Source organism: Sminthopsis crassicaudata, chromosome 6 (genome assembly GCF_048593235.1).
Source record: "Sminthopsis crassicaudata isolate SCR6 chromosome 6, ASM4859323v1, whole genome shotgun sequence".
Lineage (NCBI taxonomy): Eukaryota > Metazoa > Chordata > Mammalia > Dasyuromorphia > Dasyuridae > Sminthopsis > Sminthopsis crassicaudata.
The window spans coordinates 70,203,586-70,230,532 of NC_133622.1; the positions used below are offsets into that span (position 1 = coordinate 70,203,586).

The following is a 26,947-nucleotide window of genomic DNA, read 5'->3' on the forward strand; positions in this document are numbered from 1 at the left end:
ACTCACTATATCTGTTTTTTCTTGGTTTTTTTTTTTTTTTTTTTTTTTTTGGTTAAGGGGCAAGCTGGGTGGTGGTCTACTCCTTGGGATCAGAACACACTATCTTTATTGGATAATTTAAGAATATCACTTTAAAATCTTCTCATTCCAAGAAATATTATACTATGACAGCTAACTTGACATTTATGTTTTTAAAAATCAGAATGCTTTATATCTATAAAAATTGTGCCTATGGCCTACTTTAAATGCTCTAGACTTTGGAACAAACTGACTTGGTTCAGGGCATCCAGTTGCCAAATGTTGTGAATTTAACTCCCACAATATATCTTACATCTTTCCCATCTTCTCACTCATCCAACCACCAAGCTCTCTGCTTCTGATCCTCCTCACCTCTCAACTGGACTAATGTTTTAGTCTTTTAATTGGTCTCCTTGCATTGTGTGTCCCCTCTCTAATTCATTCTTCACATGATAACAAATTGACAATTTTAGAGCACAAATCTGATCATGTCATTCCCCTTCTGCTTCATGATTTCCAGTGTCTCCATTTTGCCTCAAGGATAAAAGGGAAATTACTACATTTGGTTTTTAAAGCTCTTTTTAGTCGGCTCCAGGTTGCTTTTCCTGGATTATTGCAGAATACTTTTCTTCATGAACATTCTAGGCAAATCAGTTTATAAGCTGTTTGTCTCTTTTATAGAACCATTGCATGTTCCCCCCCGCCTTTTTTTTTTTTTTTTTGTCTTTGGGTCCCCAGCATTTTGCACAATTCTTGACACATGCTTAAAAATGATTTTTGAATAAATATATATTACAGGGTATTAATACCTTCATTCTCCATGTGTTAAAGTATCCCTTATAAAGTAAGGGTCAGAACTGGATGTCCTTCATTTTCTGTATATGTTCTGGATCATCTCTGTGGTAACCATTCCACTTTCATTACCATAGCCTGAAAGTTCATTAGCTTTCCTGACTACCATATTACAATATGGATGCATAATGAGTTCACATGAAGCTAAGAATCCTTAAGGTTTTTAAATATTTTCAGGTTGCTCACATCCTCCATGACCTTAGTTGATTTTGAAAACTAAGAAAGTGTTATATATTTGTTTTTATTAAATTTCATCTTTTCAGTGTGAGCATCATTTTACTCAGTAGGTGCTTTTATAGAATTCTTCATCTTTGTGCCTCAGTTTCACTACAATAAGAGCAACTATTTCACAGGCTTGTTGTAAAGTTCAAATAAGATATTTATGAAATATTTTGTGAATCTTAAATCACTATCTAAGCATTAGTTCTTGTTCTTGTTCTGATTTCATTTAGATATGTCAGCATCCTTGTAGATAATGACTGGAAAAAATATAGGATCATAGAATCTTCAATCTAAGCAGTCATCTGATTCAATTCCCTCTTTTAAAGATATGGAAAATAAAACTGAGAGCAGTTAATATTTGCTAAAAATTGTCATTTTTGCTTGTCCTTTGTTTTTTAAGAGAACCAATGACATCACAAGTGATTTCTTGGTTTGCCCATAAATTGGAGTTGAAAGTCTCATTCTCTCTTCCATAGTCATAAAAGTCCCACTATTGGCAGGACAAAAGTCAAGATAACTGGCAATGGCCCAGGATTCATCAGTTGACCTTGGTGACTCCCATGTTTGATAGGGATCCAAAACTCCTGCTTCAGGTACCTTAATGGCCTTAGAACAAATTGTACAATCAACCGTTCTGCTAGGGAAGGTATTCACATTATTGGATTAACTTATTGACTATGGCTACTAAGCAAATTAGTGTCATAGTCAGAACTATAATTCATGTCTTTTTATTTATTTCCGTTCTCTTTCCTTCCAAGTAATGGCCATCCAACTTAGGCTTAGTGTCCAAAGTGATAAAACACACACACACACACACACACACACACACACACACACACACACACACCTTTGAATCTAGCAAAGGAGAAGAGAGAGGGGCACAGATATAAGGTGAAAAATTATTAAATTTAGAGACAGAAGAGATCTTAGGGAACATCTCATCCAACTTTTATCACTTTACAGATAAAGAATAGAGTTGCAGGGAGGAGAAATGATTTGTCACATATCAAAAAACTAGTATGTAGGAGAGTTTGTATTAGAAATCATGCCTTCTATATTATTTCCCAAGCCAGAGTTGGTACAATATATTACCTATAATCTAATAACATAATTATATTATGTCATTACACAGCTGTGCAACTGGGCAGGTTAGATATTGACTTCTACATTTAAAAAGCTCAAGCTAGAACTAAAACTCAATATATTGCACCATAAAACAATAGTTAATATTGGACATGTCAGAAGTATGAGAAAAAAAATCAGATTTTTAGAAGAAGAGTGTTCTAACTCAGAAATGGAATGGGGGAAAATAATAAAGTATCTACTTACTATGTGGCTATTGCAAGCAAAATGTCTTTAAGGAGGCAGAATTGGAGACCAAAATTTCCATAAAGTAATGATTCCTAGGAACATCTACTAAGCACAACAAATTTTCTTCCCTTGGTTTATCCTTCCTCATTTTCCTGAGAAACTTTGATTTTTCTTACACTTTCAACTCTGCTCCTGTCCACTAAATCCAATGAATTACACTGATCTGTAGACCTTGCCTCTGACTCACCTCTCATTTGTTCCACAACAGTTCTGTGTGGTGCTCATTTAGATTTTACTTTAGATTTCATACTCTGATAACTACTTATGGCTCTGTCTATTTCTGATGGTATAGCAATTCATACCCATGTGCAATGCAAAGCAACCCTTCTTTCTGCCAGTCCATGTAATCTTTTCACTGACAATTCTGACTGATTGACATGAAAACTATTGTTTAAAAGCAACCAAGGAAGGCCTTTTCTCAAACAAAGCCAAAGCTAAGATAAAAATCACACAAAAGTATGGCTAGAAAAGCTTCAGCTTCATAGGAAAAAATAAACAAACAAACAATAGCTATTACAATAGAATGACAGTTCTTTTGAAAATAAAGATTATAATTTTCCCTTTGTATTCCCAGTACCAGGAATAACGTCTTGCTCCTAGAAGATACGTAAATTCTTGTGGATATGAATCGAATTGACTAGCATGAAAAAATTTGAAAAAAAAGATGTTCAGGATAAGTAAAAGTCAGCATTCATCATATAGGGATTTTTTTAACCTTTTCTGTGTCATGGACTTCTTCTCAGGATCATGATTCTAAGCTAATAAAATAAAATTCACAAGATGACAAAGGAAACCACTAATGTTGAAGTGCAATTATCAATTTATTTTTAAATTCATAGACACTGAGGTAAGAATTCCTGCCCTAAATAGTGCCTTTTATCCATTTTCATTCTGTCTTGACCATGTTCTACATTCGTGTGTGTGTGTGTGTGTGTGTGTGAATCCTGTGTTGAAAAAAAAAAAAAGAAAAGAAATTGATTCCATGGCATCAATATAGAGTTCTGACACTGACCTTACTGATTCCACTGAAATCTTGTGTGTGTGTGTGTGTGTGTGTGTGTGTGTGTGTGTGTGTTAGACTATAAATCTATAAATCTGCCACAAAATCTGCCATTTATTCTTTTCACAATTGACTCTTACTGGAATAATCTTCAACATTCTTAACTCTAACATTTCTTTATAAAACAATTGTCTGCCTCCGTTTTAAAGTCCTTTTAAGTAAAAATTGACCTATATGTATATGGAGGGCAAACACCTTTACCAAAGAAGGTTAGAGCATACTAAGCAATGGCTGATGACAAGAAAAAAATTTTGCATGTTTTCTCTATACTACTTCTGAAAATTAATTCAGTAATGACACTAAATGCTATGTCATAGATCTTAGGAAGCATAAAAGAGAAAGAATAAGTTGCTAATAAGCCCAGATTTTATTTTGAACACATCAGAGAACTAATTAGATTTAAGAAAAGCAATCCAAGATTCTAGATCAAAATTCAGCTATTATTGGCCAAACTTCTTATTTATTTTGGCTTTCTGTTTAAAACCTAATAGTTTCTTTATTTTTAAAAAATATGAACAGAAACTTTGTTACGTAAACAAATCTAAAGGGAAGTTTTTTGTCTTGTAATCACAGTAAAAACAAACAAACAAAGGTATCTTTGTGGGGTTCAAAAACCACCAAAGATGATTCTAAAACACACTGCTGAGCATGGCCTTGGATACCATGGGAATCAAGGGCAAGATTAGTCATAAAATTGGAGTAAGGGTAGGGAAGTGAGAAAACCAGATTTGATACTGAAGGAGTAGAAGCAAGCAAAATGTTCTTTATTACTCAGTGAAAAGCTGGTGGGAATGACAGATAGGCTACATGCTCAAGATAGAGGAGAATTAGTATTCAAAGATCAAAATAAGTGAACACACATACACATCAGGGAACATCCAAGAAAAAGGGGGACCACTCTTAAGCTCTTCCAAAAGGTATATTACCATCTGATGCAATTAATATTAAAAACAATAATAGTATTAATAGCCAAAATTTATGATGTGCGCTTTATCATCTCACTTGATCCTGACAACAATCCTGGGAGGTAGATACTTTTATTAACAAATGTTTGCAGATGAGGAAACAGAGGCAAAAGAGTGACTTGCCCAGGATCACACAGTTGGTAACTTTAAGCAGCAAGATATAGGACTGATCTATTAAACAGAACCGTAAGGAACAAAGCAGGACATTCAGCTATTGATACATCCTTGCTGCTTCTAACCTTCTGAAGAAAAGCAGACACTACATCACTTCCCTCTACCCGCTCTGATTGAAGGGTGGAGTGATGAACTCCAACACCTCCATTTAAAGAAGGAATTTAGCTCAAAACATTTCATTTCTGATAGATACACTCTGATATTATTGGCTTTTCAACCATATCCTTGAGTCAAGTAATATCCTTTTCCACTAAGTCAACTCCTTTCAACTTCCTTTTAATGTATTGCCTTTCTAAGCTCTTTGAGAGTAGGAACTCTCTCTCTCTCTCTCTCTCTCCATTTATATATACTCTCAAATGCTTAGTATAGTGCCTGGTACATAGTAATAGCAATTAATATTAATAAATAACTGTTTATTAATTATTGACTTCAGTTTACACAGTGGTGGAAATAATTATTTGACTATAGTGAAATAAAATACTTGATTTAGAAAAGATCAAAGATAATGACCATTTGAGTGCTTATCATCAACATATTATTTGCATTTATAATTAATTAACATTAATCTTATTGAATCAGATTTTTATTTTGCAAAACAAGATGGCTCATTCAAATATATTTCAGTATAGCTACTCATATTTTCTTTGGTTTATCATATATTTGGGTTGAGACTGGAACTAGCTTCCTTAAATCTGATGTTTTCCCCTTGCTTAACAAATTAGGATTGATAGAAGAAAATATGTTGAGCCTGATTCCAACCAAGTCCCAGATGTTCAGACATCTGGGACTTTGCAGCACATCGCAGAGAAATGGTAGCAGGAATTTCATTGTAGGCTTACCTCTCTGCCAAGGTTTGCTGTTCATTGATTCCAACATTAAAGAGGACTGGGTAGACATGTAATAGCTTCCCTTCTTTAATCTCTAGTGGCAGCAACTCAAACATCCTGGTTGGAAGTTTGACCTCTATTACATAATGTTCGCTGGAGCAAAACAAAGAAAAACAAAAGGAGGGAAAGAGTTTCACATCCCATATATTGTTATGATTCTATGATAATAGGCAAGAAGCCTTTAAAAGCTCCTTCTTATTGGCTTATTGGAGGAAAAAGCTGATGGTTCCTATAAGTTTTACTGTCTGGTGGGCAAACCATTCATTGAAAAGAGGAAAACAAAAATGATCAACGGATAAGAGGATCCCTGATTTAAAGATGGCACTGACCTTACAGATCCATTCTAATCACACTCTTTCTTTGTTCCAAGAAGGAAAATGAGGCTCAGTGAGGTAAGCTGAACTTCCCCATGTCACAGATGGCGAGAACCAGTAATAACTCAACCAAGTCAACAAACATATATAAATCAATAGGTACCTTCTCTGTGGTGGGCACTGTGTTAAACACTGGACAAAGTCAAAAGTTTTGTTTTGTGTTTTTGAGATTAGTGGAGTAGGGGATTTTCATTATTATGAAAATGTAAGGAGTTAATCTATATTTAATGTAAACTACATTGAAGTAATCTAAGAATAAGCTAATGCTGAAGTTTTATTATGTGTCTTGGGGTAATAAAAGTCACAATTGTAAGACAAACATGGAGTTCCTTTGTCATATCGGTTTCTTTTTTTTTTTTTTCTTTCTTAGTTTCTCTCACTAAAGCATGGACATAAGGATACTGTCCCATGGAGCTACCTGTATGTGACCAGGGAACTGTGTCCTATGGTCATTTTGAACAGCTATGAACTCAGTGATGAAGAGCAGTATCAGGATTTCTCCTGCAGGTACCATTTATCACAATTGTCATTCTTGTTTTTAACTGGCTGTGGTAACAGAAAGCTGACTATTTATCTTCCTCTTGGGAAGGAAAGTGGGAAAATGCCCAGCTGGCATTTATGAATAGTATCGAAATGTTTTCAAAATACTTTATATACTAGATAGATGATATCATTATTCCCATTTCACAGGTAGGGAGACTAAGGCTTTAAGAGGCAAAAGGATACATAGATAGTGTCAGAGCAAGGACTAAACCCAAAACCTCTACCCACTTAGGCCATTTTGCCTCTCATCAATGACTTCATGTATATAGTGCCCTTCAGATGAAAGGCATCGAGCTATATGTCTTTGGATTTACATTATTGAGTAAGAAACAAAAATGCAAGACATTGTTGAGCCTCTTCCTGCACAAAACTTGTTTCAACTTGCTCTAGAAAGTTACTTTGTGAAGAATATAAAGATAACAAATTTTATTTGCACTAATCTCAGCACTTCGTGGGTTGGTACTGACTGGTAGCAATGTGTGAGGAAGACTTATTTCTGGGTTTTCCTCAGTTTTATTAAAAGAAATAGCAATGATTAAAAATAAAAGCTCCACATCATCATTCTGAATGAGATTCAAGGTAACCTTTATCTTTTTGGCCTCTAGTTGCCTTTAATTAAGACAGCAATTTATTTATTCAAAGAAATAGAGACTTTTTTTTTTTAAATGAAGACATGTAGGGGACAATAGCTTCCTTTTATGCTGTGCCATGGAATCTCATGTTAGTTTTCCCTCATCAAAAGGAAGGGAAATAAGAAGAGGGATTCTGAGGATTATTTCTCTCTTCCTTCTAGTCATAATGTTTCCAGGAACATAGGTCTACTTTGAACCAGACTTCTTCCAGTGTCTTTACAGAAAGAGAAATTGATGGCCAACACAACAGCAGTGATTGAAATGATTTACAGAGCAATTCTTTTCTCCTCTTTGAGGAGTACTCTACAATGCCATCATTTTTCTTAATTATTCCTGATTTTTTTGCCTATCATGCTCTGACCTTCTAGGCTATTTATTTCCAACCCTTCTCGGAAGGCTCACAATCCGGGAGTGAATTGTCAGGAATAATTAAGAAAAATGGAGGTATGTACCCCTGTTGGAGGAAATACATCTTTTTTTTTTCTAAAATGTTGCTGCTTTTAGCTGAATTTAATTTACAGTCATCTCAAGAATTATGACGCCATTAAGTAAACGATTCCCGCAAAAAGTGAAAACCCTTGGAGCTTTAGCTTAGTTCCTAATAAACGGGGGGAGCAAAGAGCCACAGTCATGAAATCCTCTAAAATTCACCCTATGTCATAAGAGCATTGACGTATTCGGTACAATAGTAGATCAACAAATATTTACAGTTACAGAATTTTGGAGTCCGAATATTGCTCAGGTGTCCACAAATGAAAAGAATTCCTACTCTGCACATGAGGGTAGCTACCCACTGCCAGTAGTATGCTTAAAGTAGGAAAGCAATCTCAACCAATTAGAAGCATGATTCCCATTCTTAGCATCACCATTATGCCATCAAAAACTCCTTATCCTAGAATCTCTACCCTTGGACTTCTTACACTGCTGCTTTCGTCTCTCCTTCTGCTTGGCTGATTCATCCCAGGACTTTCATTTTAAGTAGCACGCTAAAGTCAGCCATTCCTTTATTTTTGCCCAGAGTCTAATTCTGCTCCTGGGCTTTTATTATGCCTTCATATAAGCTGCCTTTACTTTTTCTTGCCTAGCCCTTTAATTTTTATGTGACCTTTTACATGTTGTCTTCCCCTACCCTATTAGAATGTAAGCTTCCTAAGGGAAGAAGAGGCTGTCTTTCTTGCACAGCACCTAGCCCATGAGAAGTGGTTGCTGACTGTTTATCACATTTTCCATTATGGAAATTTGCTTTTTATTTATTTTTTTTTTTGCATTTGAGATTTGCTAGATGCTAAATTTCACTATATAACTAATAGTATTTCACAACAGAGCGGTAGAAACCCCAAAATGGGGGGATGGAGCTTTTTAACTTCATTTACATCTATTAGAGAGGTAGTAGCATGGTATAAGTTATAGAGAAATGAACATGAAGTCTAAAACATGCGGATTTAAATTCTTCTTGAGATGCTTATTTAAGTAGCCTTGACTTGACATCAATATTCTATAAAATGATTAGGATTGGACTTGATGAAATGAAGGTCCTTTCCAGCATTAAATCTTATGATACCATCAGCTTTTCTGAAAGAAAATAATCCTAAGGGTCCAGTAGGACTTAATGTTTAGGAAATAATCACTACTTACCGCCTTCCAGTTATAACTGGCAAGAAATCATTGGATTTGGCTTCTGTTATTTTAAATGCTACTTTCCCCAAATCTGAAATGCCAACAGCCATATCCTCCAGCATTCCAATTTCTTCACCTGAACAAGGAAAAGGCCTCTCATTACAAAGAAGTCATTTGACAAAAATGTCTCCAGGGATTATCTGCCCATAGTGGAATTGGCTCTAGGCACTTGAGTGAATAACATTGAGTACTGTGATTCCATTTGAAAAGCTTTCCCTTGGACCTGATAGCTTTCAGGGCTGAAACAAGCATGGTTTTGTCAGACTCCAACAGTTAAAGTCCTCTTAGAGGGAAGGAAAGTGGCACATATTTACTTAGAAGCTGGAGGGAATTTTAACTAGGTTGTAAAAGAAAATGCCTCTTTGATGTTGGTAAGGCTGATATTTAATTTTCATCAATGACAATTCTGGCTAGATTAAAAACTACTGGTTCTGGAACCAAGCAGCCTTTTTGACCCCACTGCCCTGATTGGTCAAGGGAAAAAGTCATTTGTGCCCTAATTAGCACATCTGAATGGATGGCAGTTGAGACAATTAAGTATTTGAAAGTAAATGGCAATATAACCCTCCTATATTTAAAGATGACAAATTCAGGGTTTGATATTCTAATCCACTCTCATTATACTTTCAAAACAAACTAGAAAGATAAAATCATCTGAGTATGAAAGGTTTTATTGTAGCATGGACCTAGATGGGCAAAAACTACAGTAAATGTCATGTGTTGTTCAGCTAAAGAATAAATTTTCTAGAGTTTCATGTTGATCTTAAATTTTTTCTTGGGTAAACACTCATGTGCCCAGTGGTATGTTCATAAAGTTTACCAAAGGGAATAATACTTACTGTACGTGCTCAGTAGTCCCTCAAACTGTACAACCAAGCCCACCATGTGAAGCTGCTGGAGGAAATCAGGATCATGCAAACTTGAGTGTAATTTCATTATAAATCCACAGACCAATCCTGCAAGCTAAAAAAAGGATGAGGTAAATATACTTAAACGGGACTATTCATTTAATTTTTAAATATTTCAAGATAATTAAGTCTTGATAGGTCTGAGTGGAAATGATTATAATATTCATATTATTTAATGCAACTGTATTTGGCATTTATATTATAATTTAAATAACTATATATGTACATCTATCTATCTATACATCCATACATATATATCCACATACATAAATATATATATTTGTATATATGTGTATACACATATACATAAATATTTATTAAAGGCAATCTTTGGGAAAAGGAAGGAACCCAGTAGGAGAGCATTTCCATGGAAGATGGTGAGCAATGGCAAAAACACGAAAGACATTGAGATTATTTGCCTTTTTATTCCATTTTTTTCTAAGAACTGGCCAACTAGAGGTATTGTAAGAAGAATTCTCAATTGCCTTTTGCCCACCACTGAATAATAGGGTCTGTGTCCAATGTCAGAGCACTTAGGTTTGAATCTAACTCAGCTTTTTTCTATGTATATGTCCTTGGGTATACTAATTACTCCACATATCTGGACTTCACTATTCTCATCTGGCCTGCAAGGGGGCTTGACTACATGATATGACAAGTACCTTCTAGCTTAGGATTTATGATCCTCTGGTTCTTTCTGGTCAAATGTTAAAACCATTGGGGAAAAGATAAAGTGAAGGAGGGTGGATTAATCAAGGGCTCTTTAAAATTTCAATGATTTCTCTCTTCCTCATGAACTTGGAATCTAGTTGAAGATTATAAGAAAGTACGGGGAAATGTAAAGGAAGGAATTTTTTTTTTCTCTTCTATTACCAACGATCCTAGACCCAACGAGATCTAGCTTCAGTAATGAATTTTCAATGGCTGACAGGTCACCATACTGAGCAACCTCTTGGGTGCATGTTTATACATACACATGCTTATAAACATAAAGAGTACCAGTGTTTCATGGAGAATAAAGTCTGGTGAGCCTGGGGGCCTGGGATCCTGAATTCAAATCTTGACTCTAACGAATACAATTTATATCATCATGGGTCTATCATTTCACTCTCCCTTGGGCAAATCTCAAAATCTTTTAAGTTACAGATCAGTTGCCAGTCTACATCCATGCTTGGAATTTCTGCACCAAGAGTTCCTTGGAAAAATGACAACAAAATGCATAAAATAACTATAATTAATATTTTGGTTTTGTCATATATAAATTAAGCTGTGCAATAAATGAGTGGTATTCAAGGCACCATAATATTATGCTGCAATGTGAGAGGGGCTCTGCCTTTTTATAGAAATAGAGCTCTCTCACTTGGAAAAAGAAGAGATTTCCGATATTTCTCTTGTCCAGCTTGTGTGCACTTAATAATGCAATTCCCATCAACAGATCTGCAATCTAGTCATAGGAGGGTTAAATTAAAAAAAAAAAAAAGGAGTTTGTGTCTGATATGAATTGCAGATACCCTTTCTGAGGGTTGCTCTGTTTGCAATGGACTGGAAAGAAACAGAGATGTAGTTTCCTCTTTCTGGATCAGAGATTGTGTGTGTGTGTGTGTGTGTGTGTGTGTGTGTGTGTGTGAGAGAGAGAGAGAGATGGACCTCTTTGACAGGTTGAATCCAATGGACAACTTAGACAAATTTTATTTTTATAACTGAAGGAAATGATGAATTTTATTAGTTTTAAATTTTAATTAATTTATTTTTAGTTCCACATTATTTCCCTTTTACCCATATCCCCCTTACCTATTGAAAAAAACAAGAAACATGATATCAATTATGTATATACATACACACACACAATATATATATATATATATATATATATATATATATATATATATATATATATATATATATATATATATATATATATGTATAAAGTCTTACAAAATAAACTTCTGCATTAGTCTTGTTTCAAAGGGAAAAAAAATACAATCTGACTCCATTTTCCATCTATAGGTGAGAAGCATTTTTCATGGCTAATCCTTGTGCTAATCAATTACTCAGTATTTCAAAGTTTATAGTCTTTATAAAAATAGTTGATAGTTCTCCTGGTTCTGTTCACCTTATTTTGCAACAACTTTGCAGGTTTTTCTGAAATCTTCCCCTTCATTATTTCTTATAACATGAGAGTGTTAAATCACAATCATATACACACAACTTATCCAACCATTCCTTAAGTGAAGACCATTCCCCTTAATTCCCAATTCTTTACCACCACAAAAAAGTGGCTAGAAATATTTTTTTACCATAAAGGTCCTTTTCCTTGTATTTCTTTAGGAAACAGACCAAGTATTGATATATAATTGGGTCAAAGGATATACAGTTTTATAGTCCTTTGGGCTTAGTTCAAAATTGTTCCAGAATGGTTGGACAAATTCAGCTTCACAAATGGTTCATTATTGCACTTATTTCCCCCCATCTCTTCTAGCATTTTGTCAGTTTTTTTTTATGTCAACTTAGCCAATCTAATGGATGTGAAGTAGTGGCTCAGTTATCCTAATTAGCATTAACCATATTATTGGTGATCTAGAGCTTTTTTATATATAAGCATGTATAGCTTAGATTTCTTATTCCGAAGACGGCCTGTTCAAATCCTTTGATCATTTATCAAAGGGGAAATTATTTTTACTTTTATAAGTTTTATGTTTGTCTCAATTTCCTTTATATTTAAGAAATGAGTCATTTACTAGAAAAAACTTGCTGTAAGGTTTGCTCTCTGTTTTTTTCCTTTCCTTCTAATTTTGATTGCACTGGATTTTTGTGCAAAAAATTTTTTAATTTTTTGTGATCAAAATGATCTATTTTACTCCCTGTGAGCCTCTTTATGACATGTTTGGTCAGGAACCCTTACTTCATTCACATATGTAACAAGGCATTTGTTTTTCTGTGATCTCCTAATTTGCATATATCCCTCTATATGTCTAAATTATGTACCAATTTTGAGCTCCTTTTGTTATACAAAGCCAGGTATTGGTCTATGTCTAATTTCTGTTGAACTGCTTTTCATTTTCCCCAACAGTTTTTCTTTGGGATTTTTTGCTGTAATAGCTAAGATCTTTGTGTGTATCAAACATGAGCTCATTTTCTTCCACATATTGCATATCTTACTTATGCTAAAGCTCAATCACTCTATTTCTCATCCAGTATCTAACTGTTCTGAGAATTATTAGACTACAATACAGTTTGAGATCTTTTCTGCTCCCTTTAGATTAAAAAAAATTGCCTCCTTTTATATTCATGATCTTTTATTTCTCCAAATTAATTTTTCATACCTCTTGGTAGTTTGATTATAATTGTACTGAATAAGTAAATTAATTTTGGTAGTACTGTCATTTTTGTTATATTGGCTCAGTCTACCTGTGAACAATTTAGAATTTCTCCAATTGTTTATATTTATTTGTGTGAATTGTTTTATTATTGTGTTCATATAGTTTCTAATGGGTCTTGAAAGGTAGACTCCTATATTTTATATTGCCTCTAGTTATTTAAATTGGAATTTATCTTTTCCTGATAGATTTTGTTGGTTAATTTATCAAAATGTTAATGATTTATGTAGATTTATTTTAGATAATGCTATTATGCTTAGGTTGGTAATTGTTTCAACAAAAATCCTAGAAATAAACTATCATATCATCTGGAAAGAATGATAGTTTTATTTTCTCTTTGCCTAATTTTATTCCTTCAATTTCTTTTTTGCCTATAATTGCTATAATAGCATTTTGAATACCATGGTGATAAGGGAAATCTTTGCTTTACCTGTCACTTGTTGAAAAGGTTTCTAGTTTCTAGCTTATTCAAATTACACATAATGCTTGCTCTTGGTTTTAGAAAATACTATTTAACATTTTAAGAAATACTTCATTTCTTCCTCTCCCTTCTATTAGAAAAGGGCATTATATATTGTCAAAAGCTTTCTGCATTTATTAGTATAATCATACAATGTTTACTATTTTTCTGACTTACTGGTCAATTATACTTGTAGTTTTCCTAACACTAAACTATCTCTGCCTTTATAGCAAAAATCCAGTCTAGTCATAGTTCATGATCTTTGTGATAAATTTCTATAATCTTCTTGATAGAATTTTATTTAAAATATTTACACCAATAGTTTCTTTCTGTTTTTGCTATCTGTGGTTTAGATATCAAAATGATATCTCTTTTATCTCTTTCTTTACTGATATAAACATTTAGAGATATACATTTTCCCCTATATTGCTTTGACTACCTCTCACTATATCTATATCTATGTACACACACGTGGTTATATGTGTATATGTATGTGCTTATGTATGTATGTTCTTTCTTCCATGAACCTGTTTCAATGAAATTGAAGTTTAAGTGCTACCTATTCCTATTTCACCTTCCACACATGTGCCTTTTTTATCGTGAGTTAATTTTTCTCATTCTTTATTTCCATTCCAGCCTCTTAGTCATCACTTCTTCTTTTGAGATTATCTCAGTATAATAGACTTAAACCCATGCCCTCAATCTAAATAAACTACTTCTAACTGCATTAATGATAAAAAAAAAAGGTTCTTAGTGGTTACAGGTATCATCTTCCCATAAAGAAATGGAAACAGTTTAATCTTGCTAAGTTCCTCATTATCTCTCATTCATCATTACCTTTTCATGTCTCCCTTGAGTCTTGGGTTTGAATGTTAAGTTTTCTATCCAACCATTGTCTTTTCACCTGGAAAGCTTGGAAGAAGTTTCATATTTCCTTAAATATTTTTTTTCTCTACTGGATACTGATTCCATAGCATTTGCTTTATTTCCTTCTGTATTCTTGAGTATTTTCTCCTTAGCTGAGAGCTCTGGATTTTGGCTATAATATTCCTGAGAATTCAACTTCTACTTTGCCTTCTAGGTCCAAGATATCTGTCATTTACATACATATACATATATAAAAATACATATATGCAAATGTATATAATGCGTGTATGCATTCATGTTCTGTGTGAGAAACTTCTTGAAATATAATAATCACCTTTTTGATTATGACTCTTAAGTAGCCTAATAATTACTAACTGATCTCTCTTCAATTTCTTTTTTTCCAAGTCAATTGTTTGACCCATAAGATATTTCACATTTTCATTTTTTTCCAGTGTTTTCACTTTGTTTTATTGGTGTTCTTTTTCATGACTCTCATGGAGTCATTAACTTTTTTCATTCTAACTTTTAAGGAGCTTTTTCTTCAGTGAGTTTTAATAACTTTTGCTATTTGACCAATTTAGATTTTTAAGATGTTATTTTCTTCAATTTTTTTTTTTTGCTTCTTGATTAAACTGAGTTCCTTTTAATAATTTCCTTATATCTATAGTTTACCCCTATGTTTTTTCTTCTACCATTTTCATTTAATCTTGTTTTTGTTTTCTTTTCCTTTTTAAAAATTTTTCTATCTCTATCTCTGTTTCTCTCTCTCTCCAGCTCTTCTAGGTTAGGATGGTGGGCAATCTTCATTTTTCTTTGAGATTTTGCTCATAGATATTTTCAAGTCATTGTCTTTTTCTGAGTTTGTGTTTTGAACTTTCTTACCACCAAAGATGATTTTTATGATCAGAGTCATTGGTGTTTATTATTATTTTCCCAGCCCATTTCTGGACTTTGAATTGTATTATAACTATATAATTACCTGATTACAACAAATAGTTGGGCTCTACTCACCTCTGCAAATGTGAGGATTTTTAATCTAAACTTATGTTCTCTTGGTACTTTTATACTTCAGTGGAATCTGTGAGTTTCTGGTACTTCCAACGTGGTGGTGATATGGGGAGTTCTGGCTACTGCCCTCATCTGTAATCAGGTTTTTACATACCTAGGGCCTTGTTCCCTACCTTTCCTGCCCACTGTTCTCCATCTTGATATTGGAAATGGGTATTTCTGGACAATTGTTTCCAAATCCAAAATCTTATTTTTCTGCCTTCTTAGGCTGCCTTGAGCTTGGAAAATGTTTCACTCTTACGTTTAACTGGCTTTCCTGATGAGAACTTGATTTGATACATATTTTTTCAGGTTGTTCTGGAGGAGGTGTATTGGAAAAGCTCTGTAAAATGTTGCTTTTACCCTGCCACCTTAATTCTGCCAAAATAATACGTTTTAATTAGATTTTGAATTTTAAATATATATATATATATATATATATATATATATATATATATATATCTTTATATGTTTGTGGGCAATACATATATATATATATATATATATATATATATATATATGTATATATATATATATATATGCATACATACATAGAGTGTTATTAGATTTTAGGAGTCCATTAACTTGACAAGTAGAATATATATATATATATATATATATATATATATATATATATATATATATATATATATATATATATATATATATATATATATATATATATATATATATATATATATATATATATATATATATATATGTATATATACATATATATATGTATATATATATACAAATACATATATATGTATACACACACGCATATATATATATTATATATATGCATATATATGTATATTTTTTTCCTGCCTTCCTAAGCTGCCTTGAGCTAGAAAAATATTTCACTCTGACTTTTAATTGCTTTCCTGATCAGAACTTGATTTGATACATATTTTTTTAGGTTGTTCTGGAGCTGTAGTATTGGGAAAGCTCTGTAAAATGGAAATATATATATATATGTGTGTGTGTGTGTGTGTGTGTGTGTGTGTGTGTGTGTGTGTGTATGGAATGGAAGAACAAATATACAAATATAGATATTTATAGGTATAAAAGGAAAAGGAATAAGAAATTGAATGCTAAAGATAAATTACTTTAAAAATGAATGAGTGACCATTGTCCAGTTCATAATAATTATCGATATAATCAACAAGGCAACAATAAAACCAACAAGAAGGCAAAATGGCACTTACCGCTTGGCTAAAGACAACGTCCCTCCTGAGTGTCAGCATCAGGCACTGTGGCAAACTGCACGCAAGTTCCTGCAGCAGCACAAAAGTCAGAGATTGCTTTGCTCTGTGCACCACGTCCCCCATGCAGTCCTTCAGGGTGAGGATCAGAGGGTACAGTTGCTCATACCAGTCCCCTAGAAAAAAAAAATAAGAAAACAGCATAAGGCAATGGCACATATGACAACTGGAAGAATGATCCTGGGGCCCAAGTTACCCAGAGAGATGGGGATATTTACCTGTCCCACTAAGGTTAAGGCTAGGAGTCAAATAAAGATTTTATATGCTTCATGATGTGGAAGAGCAGAGAAGTTATCAAGTTTCTGGCAAAATTAAAGGAGCGAAATCCAATAAATAGTGAAAAGAAGGTTCTGTTTATGATGTGGACACTGGGATTTTTAACCTCCTTCATAATTAGAAATATAATGAATTATGTAACTGTTAACTCCTTTCCTCAATTGCAGATTTTATTTAGAAAAGAGAATTCTGTCTGGTGTCAGTTATTACAAATTCTGGAGGACTATGTGACATTCCACTTAATGTACTCAGAGATTAAACAGTAGGATGACAAATTAAATTTAATATGGATGAATGCATGCTAGAAAATGATTTATGCATGCATGCAGGCCCTAAGATATATGATCAGGAGACAAAGGCGTGGGCGTCATGGTGGTTAACAGGAGGCAGGCCTTCATCCAGTGGTCTCTCCCCAGTTAAGGGCCAGAAAAAGCTAAGGAAAACAATACTCAGGTATCATAGTCACGATCTCATCTTGTCCAGTTTCATTAACTCAAATTAAGTGGACTACAAGGGCCCAGAGAAGGATAACCAAAATGGTTGAAGGGATTTACATCTCATTAAAGGCTGCAAATTAGTTCAAAATGTACTTCTATTAAATCCCTAGCTGTATGACTATATAAATAAAAGATTTTAGGGACTTTTAGGAGCATTAGAGAGTTTACTGAAGAATTCAGAATTACGGTGGTTATTCCCACAACACATACAAACTCACTGAAGAAAAACAACAATGGCAGAGAAGAGAAAGAAAAATTCACATATCATAAGGGAAGCAAGTCAGATAACTCTTTAAAAATTCATGATTACACCAGAGGGGGCACAATCTTTGCCTGTGCAGTTCATACCCCTGGATGCTTTAATATATTGTCTTCATGATGCTCAAGGATTCCGGCTAATCTGTGATTTCACTGATTTGGTTATTCCTAAATGGAGATGGAGACCCTTACCCACGGCTGCCTCTCTATCTAGTGAGATTCTTCTTCATATCCCTATACAAATTTACCACAAAGTTTCCCCTTGATACCCTAGGAAGGTAGGGTGTGGGAGAGAACATAGTAAGGAGACCAGCATCTGCTAACCTTTGCTTTTGTCATGTGCTAGTCTATCTTTTTCAGTCATATATTTCTCTGATGATATACTTTATTCAAACTTTTCTTGAGTTATTTACAATATATTACAACTTGCTCATATCCATTATGCATCTTTTTCCATTGCCTTCAGTAGGATGCTCATTTTTAAATTTTTAGAGATAATAGTTTTTATGACTTTTTGTCAGCATCATTAGTTAGTTAGCTAATTTATTTTTATTATACATTATTTTAATTATTAAATTATTTTTGTTGTATTTAATGCTTAAATATTAATCCTACATGGGCTTTTGTTTCTATGAGAAAAGTTTGAGATGATTAAAAGAGTTTTGTAAGGTCCTCACGGCCTGCTACTTAATTTGGGATGCAGTTCATTGTCCATTAGACATCCTGCCCCATGTTTATAATCTCAAAGTGTCTACCTAATTTTATATCACAATCTGGACAACTAATTTTGTTAACTATTAACTTAATGAATTTTATTAATAATTAACTGCTGTGGACAAAATCTGGGTGACCAGATCTCTTGGAGTTTATTAACCAAGATTAACCAGACAACTAACTAATAACTGCCTATACAGTCCCCTTTTAGTCCCATTCTCAAAGTCTTTCATAGGTTGGTAAGAAGGAAGTTGGAATTTATTTTTCTAGCATAGCTTTAAAGATGAACTTAGATGCACCAACAAGTCACAATGAGATAACCAATTAAAAGTTCAGTGAAGCAGCCAGCAATAAAGAACTTTCAGCTTTGCAAGAGTCTGACAGTATATATCTTGTATATAGATTGCTATCTGCATTTTGTCCCTTCCATCAGAAGCTGAACTTTTTGAAAGCATGTCCCTGACTTAATCAATGTTTGTTGGCTGAGTAAAATATAGATGGTGGCTGTTTTATAAAGTGGGAGGTCATTTGTAATCTTTGCTTCCTTGATAATTGTTAAAGCTTATCTTGGGTTAATCTTATTTTAATCAATACTAATAATATTGTATAAATAAATAAATAAAATGAAAATTAAAAAGTATAAATATTCTTATTTATAGGCCATGAGAATCATCAACATGCACTCTTATGCTCTCCCTTTCCCTTTTTTCTTTCTTCCTCTTTCTTTCCCCTTTTCTCTAGATTTCACAGGTTTATACTCAGCTTCTCAAACCCAAAAAAGAACTCCTTTAGAAGTTCCCTGTTAACATATGTTCTCTGAAGAACTTGGATATATCTACTAATTGATGTATGTAATAAAGATTCCTAAGTGACAGAGAATGTAAAACAACTTTGATGAGTGAAATAGGTTGTGAGAACTCTCATGACTAACTTCTTCATAGCACACTTATTTATTGAATAAAAGATAAAGACTGTACAGTAGATGGCACTGGTTTATCAGGTTAAAATGGGAGTACTGTGCACTGTCACTCATTCGTTTCAATTCAGTTTATGTATTAAGTGCTTTGTGTCCAGCAATGGGCTACATACTAGGATAATCTTCCTACAACATGAATAGAATTTCTACTTTCTGGTAAAGAACTGTAAAGCTGCAGCTTAAGTGGACCCTCATTTTGTTACCATTTCAATGATATGTATTAGATGTACAGTTCTGGGAAGTTCCTTCTTTTAAAAAATTTACTTAATATAGTTTCTAATTTTAAGCCAGAAACATCTTTAGGGTAGCAGTCAAATCAATAACATACTAATATTAAATCCTCTGCTAAGAATTCATTTATTTACTCATTCAAAATACATTTTCCCCATGTGAAATGAATGGGCTATAGTAGATTGGGTGGGACACGAATGGGGATACAAAAGTATATAAGACAAAGTGTCATTTAGGAGCAACCTTCATTTTAGAATAGGAGTGGAGACTACAGGAGAAGTGCATCTGACTCTGGTTAAATTTAATTAACTTAATTTAATTAAATCTTTGATCACCAGCAAAATTTTATCTTGATCTGCTATAACATATCACCTTTTATTACAAAACTTTCATATCTTTAAAGTGACAGAAAAAACAAAATATTGATGATGAGCAATGAAAGAATTACAAGTCTGTTTACTAGACAGAATACTTAATATTCATTTGACAGTTACTAATAGCAGTACTAAGTTCTGGTTCATAAAAGATTTTTAAAATATCATTAATTTTGTCCTTCAAAGTGCTAATAAACACAAAATATGTTCCAAACCATAAAGTGATATACTAATGGTAGCAGTTGTTGTTATTAGGCATACAACATTTGCATAACTATGTATAGAAAGAGAAAATCCTCAAAAAGTGCTCCAGAAAAACTTGATAAGAGAGAATAAATTAATTAAAAATTTTTTTAGTTTGTTTTTTTTTTTTGGCCCAAATTATTTTCCATATACCACTGCCATTGGATCCTTCCTAATAACATCAACAAAAAATAAGTCATTTAAGTGACTTCTTCTGAAAATATATGTACTGTTCTTCTCCAGTAGACTCCAGTCCTTTATCAAGAGGAGGGAAGTAAATTTGATTTGATTGTCTGTTAAAGAGTTTTGCTGAATTACTTGTGAAAAGTTTATTTTTTTTCTTAATTTTCTCTCCCTCTATTCTTTCCTCATCCAGTCTGGGGATATCTCATACCTTCACAATGTCTCTCTCACCTTTTTATGGACCTCATCATATTGTCCCCCTGCTCAAAATCTTTAAATAACTCACTATCACCTACAGGATAAAATGCAAACAATCTTCAACTTATCTTAGTTTTTAAAATTTTTTTTAAATTATTATCATTTATTTTATATATTATAATAAATTAAATTTTTTTAAATTTTTTAAACTTTTTAAAAATTATTATCATTTATTTTATATATTATAATAAATTAAATTTTATATATTATAATAAATTAAAAATTTTTTTAAAGACCATCAATCATCTCTCCTCAGTTTAACATTTTACACTATATATTATCACAATCTGGAACTCACACAAGAACAACAAATGTTTGGAGATGTCTCTTTAAAGACATTTGAGAAAATAACCAGGACTCTTGAAAGTTTGAGGCTCGTATCACATCTTCTTCCCTTTTGCTTTACTTCAAACTTGACGCTGTGTGTTGCCCTGTTAGGTCGATCCAGAAAAATCTACCTTCTGGCTAAATGATGAATACTTTTCTGTCAGCATTATCTAGTCTCTTAAAAATCATGATCTTCACACACTTGTTTTTCATGATTACAGTTCATTCTCTCCAGTTTGTAATTAGAAAATAATAGTACCCAATGAGCCCAGAGTACCCAAAGCCTGCGATGTAACACCTACAGAAATAACATATTAATCAGCTAATCCAGGAGGCTGATGGAATACATACTCTACCCAAACTGTTTTGCAGTGACAGAGAAAAATATGAAAAGGATGTTTTATTGTCTACATAAAAACTTTCTCAAACTCCTTAACCCTGAGACCAATATACAGAGGCTTTTCACAGGAAAACATAAAATGTGTCTAGCTTAGTTGAGCATTTCCTGAGCTTTAGTGATATATGCTGGAAGCTATCCAAGCAGAGACATTGTTTTTCTACACATTTACTTGTTTCTGTAATATATTCAAGTGAAGACCTCTAAAGGATTCAGAGATGGGTAGCTTGGTACCCACTCACCTCTTTTACAGCAAAGTATTTCCTTACAGGACATAAAACTCTCTTGGTTCTGTGGCTCATATTTCCCCAAGAAGAAAATAAAGACGTATAGACTTTAGAAGAACTAGACAATTTCTTTACTAATTACTTTTCTTCCAAGATGCTCAAAATAATTTGTTTTTTTTTAATCATTAGCCTTGAACATCAGAAAAGTAGAGAAATACTTACATCAACTGATGCAAAGTGAAGTGAGTACAGTCAGGAGAGAAATGTACATATAACAGCAATTTGGTGCAATGATCAACTACAGTAGACTTAGTTCTCAGCAATACAGTGATCTAAGACAATTTCTAAAGATTGTTGATGGAAAATGTTATTCATACCCAGATAAAGAACTAGGGAGTCTGAATGCAAATGAAGCATACTCTTTTCACTTTTTTGTTCTTTTTTCTTTCTCGTGATTTTCCCCTTTAAAAAAATTATTCTTTCACAATATGACTAATGTGAAAATATGTTTAATGTGATTATACATGTGTAATCTACATCAGATTATTTGCCTTCTCAGGGATGGGAGAGGGAAAGAAAAAGGGAGGGAGAAAAGTGAATGTGGGAAACTATTTGTATATGTAATTGGGAAAAAATAAAATACTATTAGGTGGGAAAAATTATTAACCTCACCAATGCTCAGGTGAGTATTAGTGATCTTAGGATCACAGGTTGATAGCTACATGAGGTCAGTCCTTTCATGTTACAGATGAGGCAACTGGGATACAAAGAAAAAAATGGATTTGCCCAAAGTCACAGCTAGGAGACAGAAGTTCTGAAATTCAAACTCCAGTCTTTTGACTAAAAGTCCAGTACTCTTTCCACTACAGATTGATTATTACTTAAAGATGGAAAACAAAATTAGCAGAAGACTATATGTCTATTTATGCATTTATTTATAAGATGAGAAATCAAAACTTAAAATTCCAAAATTAATGCTCTCTTCTCTAATTTCAGAATAAATGAAAAAAATAAACTGATGACATTGGCATGGTCTTACCAAAAACTGAATTTCTCTTAAACATGATGCACCAGTCTTTTTTGATGAGGGTGGAGAGAAAAGCGTCTGTGAAAAGAGAGCTAGCATTTAATAAAAACTGGCATTGATATAGTTCATTAAGATAATCAAAGTTCTTCACAAATATCTCGTTTTATCCTTAATAACAATCTTGGGAGCTGTTATTATGCCCATTTTACAGATGAAGAAACTGGGGCAGCAGAGGTTAAATGAATAACCTGCTCAGTTATAAAGTGTCTGGAGCGGGGTTGAACTCATGTTGTCTTATTGGAGATCGGGTGTTCTATATCCTGGGCCACATAACTGTGCTCTTTGTTTAAAAACAGGACAGGCACAGCTGTGACTTTCTGGAGCTTAAAATCTATTAGTGGAAAAAATGTTCATACTACTAGGACAAAAGGCAGAATATATTTTCAAAAGAGAGATATGAATTAAATTTAACTCAATAATCAACAAATATTTGCTAAATGCTTTCTGTGTGTCAGGGACTGTGCTAGATAAAAGGGATACAGAGATGAATAAGTCCTTACCTTCAAAGGAGACAATATGTACCACATATGAACATACAATAAAAATAAATGAATATGGCAATTAAATGAATAAATGCAAGGTAATCAAGTGGGAGGCACTAGCATTCAGTAGAAGAAAAGCACTGAGATAAGAGCTTGCTTTGGGAAAAAAAAAAACAATTTTGAGATTCTAAGAACCAGAAAGGAGAATGAAGTGCCTTTTAGTTATGGAGGCTATAGCCAGTACAAAAGCCTAGAAATGAGAAGAGTATTATACAGGGGGAAGAGCAGCAGGAAATATTTACCCATCCCTATGTTAAACACATTTAGTAAGTGATTATTATTTCTTGAATACTAGTCCAGGTCCTAGAAATTTAAAAACAATAAAATCAATCCCGCTCTCAAGGAATTGTATTCACTTTATAAGATATGCAGATTTTAGCAAAATTCAGTAAAATCCCAACAGGAAAATGTGTTCCACAACAAAGGTGCAATTAGCAGTGCATCATGGAGAAACAGTCTTTTGAGATGGAGATTGAAGATATAATATTGCTTAAAGGGGTATTTATATTGTACAGGCAACAAGAAGATTATACAATGATCAATTCTGAAGGATGTGGCTCTTTTCAACAATGAGATGATCCAGGCCAGTTCTAATGATCTTGTGATGAAGAGAGCCATCTGCACCCAGAGAGAGACTGTGGGAACTGAGTGTGGTTCACAGCGCAGCATTCTCACTCTTTTTGTTGTTTTCTTTCTATTTTCTTTCTCATTTTTTTTCTTTTTGATTTGATATTTCCTGTGCAGCAAGATGACTTCGTAAATATATATGCATATATTGGAGTTAACACATATGTTTGCCATGTTTAACATACATTGGATTACTTGCCATCTAGGGAAGGGGGTAGAGGAGCAAGTGAGGAAAAATAGAATACAAGATTTTGCAAGGATCAATGTTGAAAAGTCATCCATACATATGTTTTGAAAATTAAAAAGCTTTAATAAAAAAAAAGATTGACAGACATTTTAGGTCATTTTAAGTACAGGGGAAACAACAAAGGTGTTGAAATATTACAAATGGGGGGATATCAGTAAATTTCATTAATATATTCACATTTATAAGAAAAAGAGAATCGCATGGCAACATAGAATGTGTTTGAAGAGAATATATGTGTACGCTAATGGGATATAGATCCAGTTGAGTGGATGATACAGATTATTAAAAGTCACATTGAAAAATTATTACTTTATTTAGGATGTGACAGGGAAGCACCACTGGGGTGTGTATGTATGTATCAATAGATAAATAAACACACATTTACATACATATATATGTGTGTGTGTGTGTGTGTGTGTGTGTGTGTGTGTGTGTGTGTGTATGTATGTATGTATTTTAGCCCAGAAGTAGCAAGATCAGAGATATGCCTTAAATAAATATCTTATGGAACTGCCCCAATTTCAAAATCTCACACTCAGGAATTTCCCTCTCTGATCACATAACTTCTCATCTTTCTACTTCTCTCTTTACTCTTAAGTTCTCCTAAACTCATTTTTCCTTCATTTTTATCTCTGGTTCTTTAATACTCCACATATATGCTGTGTCTGCCAAAGCAGAGCATAATAAACACAAGAACTGAAAAGGGGGAGAATCTTTTTGGGGTAATTCCATAAAACCTTAATAGATTAAAATATCACTAAAACATTGGGATCGCTCTATATTTCCTTCAAGGATGGATCCTATCACTGGTATGATACACCCTCCACCAAACGCAGGTAGTAACTGTTCTATGCCATGGAAGATAACCTCAGGAGCTGCCGTGACTCAACCAACATTTAATCATCAACTCTTTGTTGATGAACAATAAAAATCTTATTTTGGTATGTCCTACCATAGTACAAAATGGAAGTTGATTTCTCTGCTACATTATCTCTCCCCCCTACAAAATAACATACTTTGGAATCCTTAGTTTACCGGCAATGTTCAACTTAAGGGATACATCCTTTAGGATTTTAACTGTGATACTTACAGATGTTAAAATTCTCTTCCTCTACGCCCTCCCCCAATACCGACATTTAGTGTGTCCATTTCCTATTTCCTTATCTGAGTATATATCAATCCACTCTCCTACCCCCACTAGAATCTGATTTCCTTGATAGTTTTAATTCTCTGTATCACCTGAATCTTTCATATAACAAATGCCTACTTAAATTGAACGAGGGCATATGTTAGACATTTAGAAGAAGGTCTTTCATTATATATTCAGTTAATAAAACTGAGAATAGAACATTTAAAAGCTGAAAAGAAAACACAATCAGGGAAGTAAACATGCAGCTTTCAAGCAATTAATTAGACTGGGGGCATGTTCTGATTTTTTTCCCTAAGTCAAGTACAGAATTTCTGGCACCTAGAGGATGCATCTAAAATGGGCACCATGCCCAAATCATGCCAAAAAAAATTCAGTGAGAAGAGCAAAGCAATCTTTTCTCATGCCCAATGAATTTGGATTGTTTAAATTTTGCCAATTTGAGAAAAGAGTGGTATAATACTTTCCGTCCCTGTCTAAGACAAAATTAATGAATCCACTTGCAAAGCCTGTAACTTTCAAAATTGTCCCTCAGTCTTGCAAAATCAAGCATCTTCAACATTGTCTGCTACTATAGTTGCTGTCAGAAATGACAGACAGAGGGCTAGCAGAGTTACAAAGATTTGGGTATAAATATTATCTCTTGTACAGAATAACTGTAAGATATGGAAAACTTCAGCTTTTGCCTAATAAGCCTCTAGCTAAAACTAAGTTACAGTATAATTTCAAATATGCTTTTGGAAAAGAACCAAGAAATTCCCCACATCAATAAAATCAAAGGCCTGGGACAAGAAAAAAAATGCTAGAGTGCAGGACATAGAGTTGTGGGTTTTTTTGTTTGTTTGTTTTTGGTTTTTGTAAAAGCTAATTTCTGTACTGAAAGAATGTTTCCTAGCAAAGGAAGTCACATCAAATTAACTACAGTGAGGAACTCTGGGATATACCTAGATTCCTTGGTTCTTGCAGGCAATCATTTAAATATCTGTCCAGAGTAACTCCTAATGGGAGATGGTAATGAGGAATGTTCATATGGTAACATTGGATGACTACTGTGTTATAAAAGCTGAATTGTCTTTTTTTAAGGCACATTTGAGATATTCATCTTCCAAGCTTTATACTATTTAGTGACTGATGCCGGAACTAAAGAACTTTCAGAATACAATAACATCCTGTCCCACTTTAAAAAAAAAAAAAAAAAAAATGGTTAAAAAAATTAAGTATAAATCAAAGTTCTGTTTTTAAAGCCTATTTTCCAAGTGATTTAAATATTAAACTGGAAAGTTTATTGAAAGGGGGAGGGAACTATTCCCCAAGATAAAATAAAAAGCACATTTAAGAATGTATCAAATTGCTTAAATATAATATCCGAATTTGCCTAAAAAGTTGAAGCTTAGGGAATAAAATAACTAGTTCAAGATTATCAGCCAATCGGTAGCTGAGTAGGGATTAGAATTAAGGTCTCCTGCCTCCTCCTAAAGAAGAAAGGACTTTAGCTTTCTGATAAATCAAGAATATATTTGTAAAAAAGATACAAAATTGTAGAAATTGAACTCCTTTGGGAACAGATGATTGTGATATTTATGATTAGCATTACTCATTTTTGTTAAAATACATGAAAGTTTGCAAAGTACTTT

General features: G+C 33.4%; 1 protein-coding gene across 5 annotated transcripts in view; it reads right to left on the reverse strand.

Annotated features, from left to right (window-relative positions):
- The window catches only part of INPP4B (inositol polyphosphate-4-phosphatase type II B), a 910,680-nt gene that overhangs the window by 92,685 nt on the left and 791,048 nt on the right, over positions 1-26,947 (reverse strand). For 4 of the 5 annotated variants that reach the window (XM_074275068.1, XM_074275070.1, XM_074275071.1 and 1 more), the window contains 4 exons: positions 16,646-16,818; positions 9,615-9,738; positions 8,734-8,851; positions 5,502-5,642 (listed from right to left, as the gene is read on the reverse strand). In XM_074275068.1, coding sequence (XP_074131169.1) covers positions 5,502-5,642; positions 8,734-8,851; positions 9,615-9,738; positions 16,646-16,818 — 556 coding nt within the window. Of the gene's footprint in view, positions 1-5,501; positions 5,643-8,733; positions 8,852-9,614; positions 9,739-16,645; positions 16,819-22,702; positions 22,769-26,947 lie in introns of all 5 variants that reach the window. The other variant, XM_074275067.1, reaches the window with a different exon arrangement.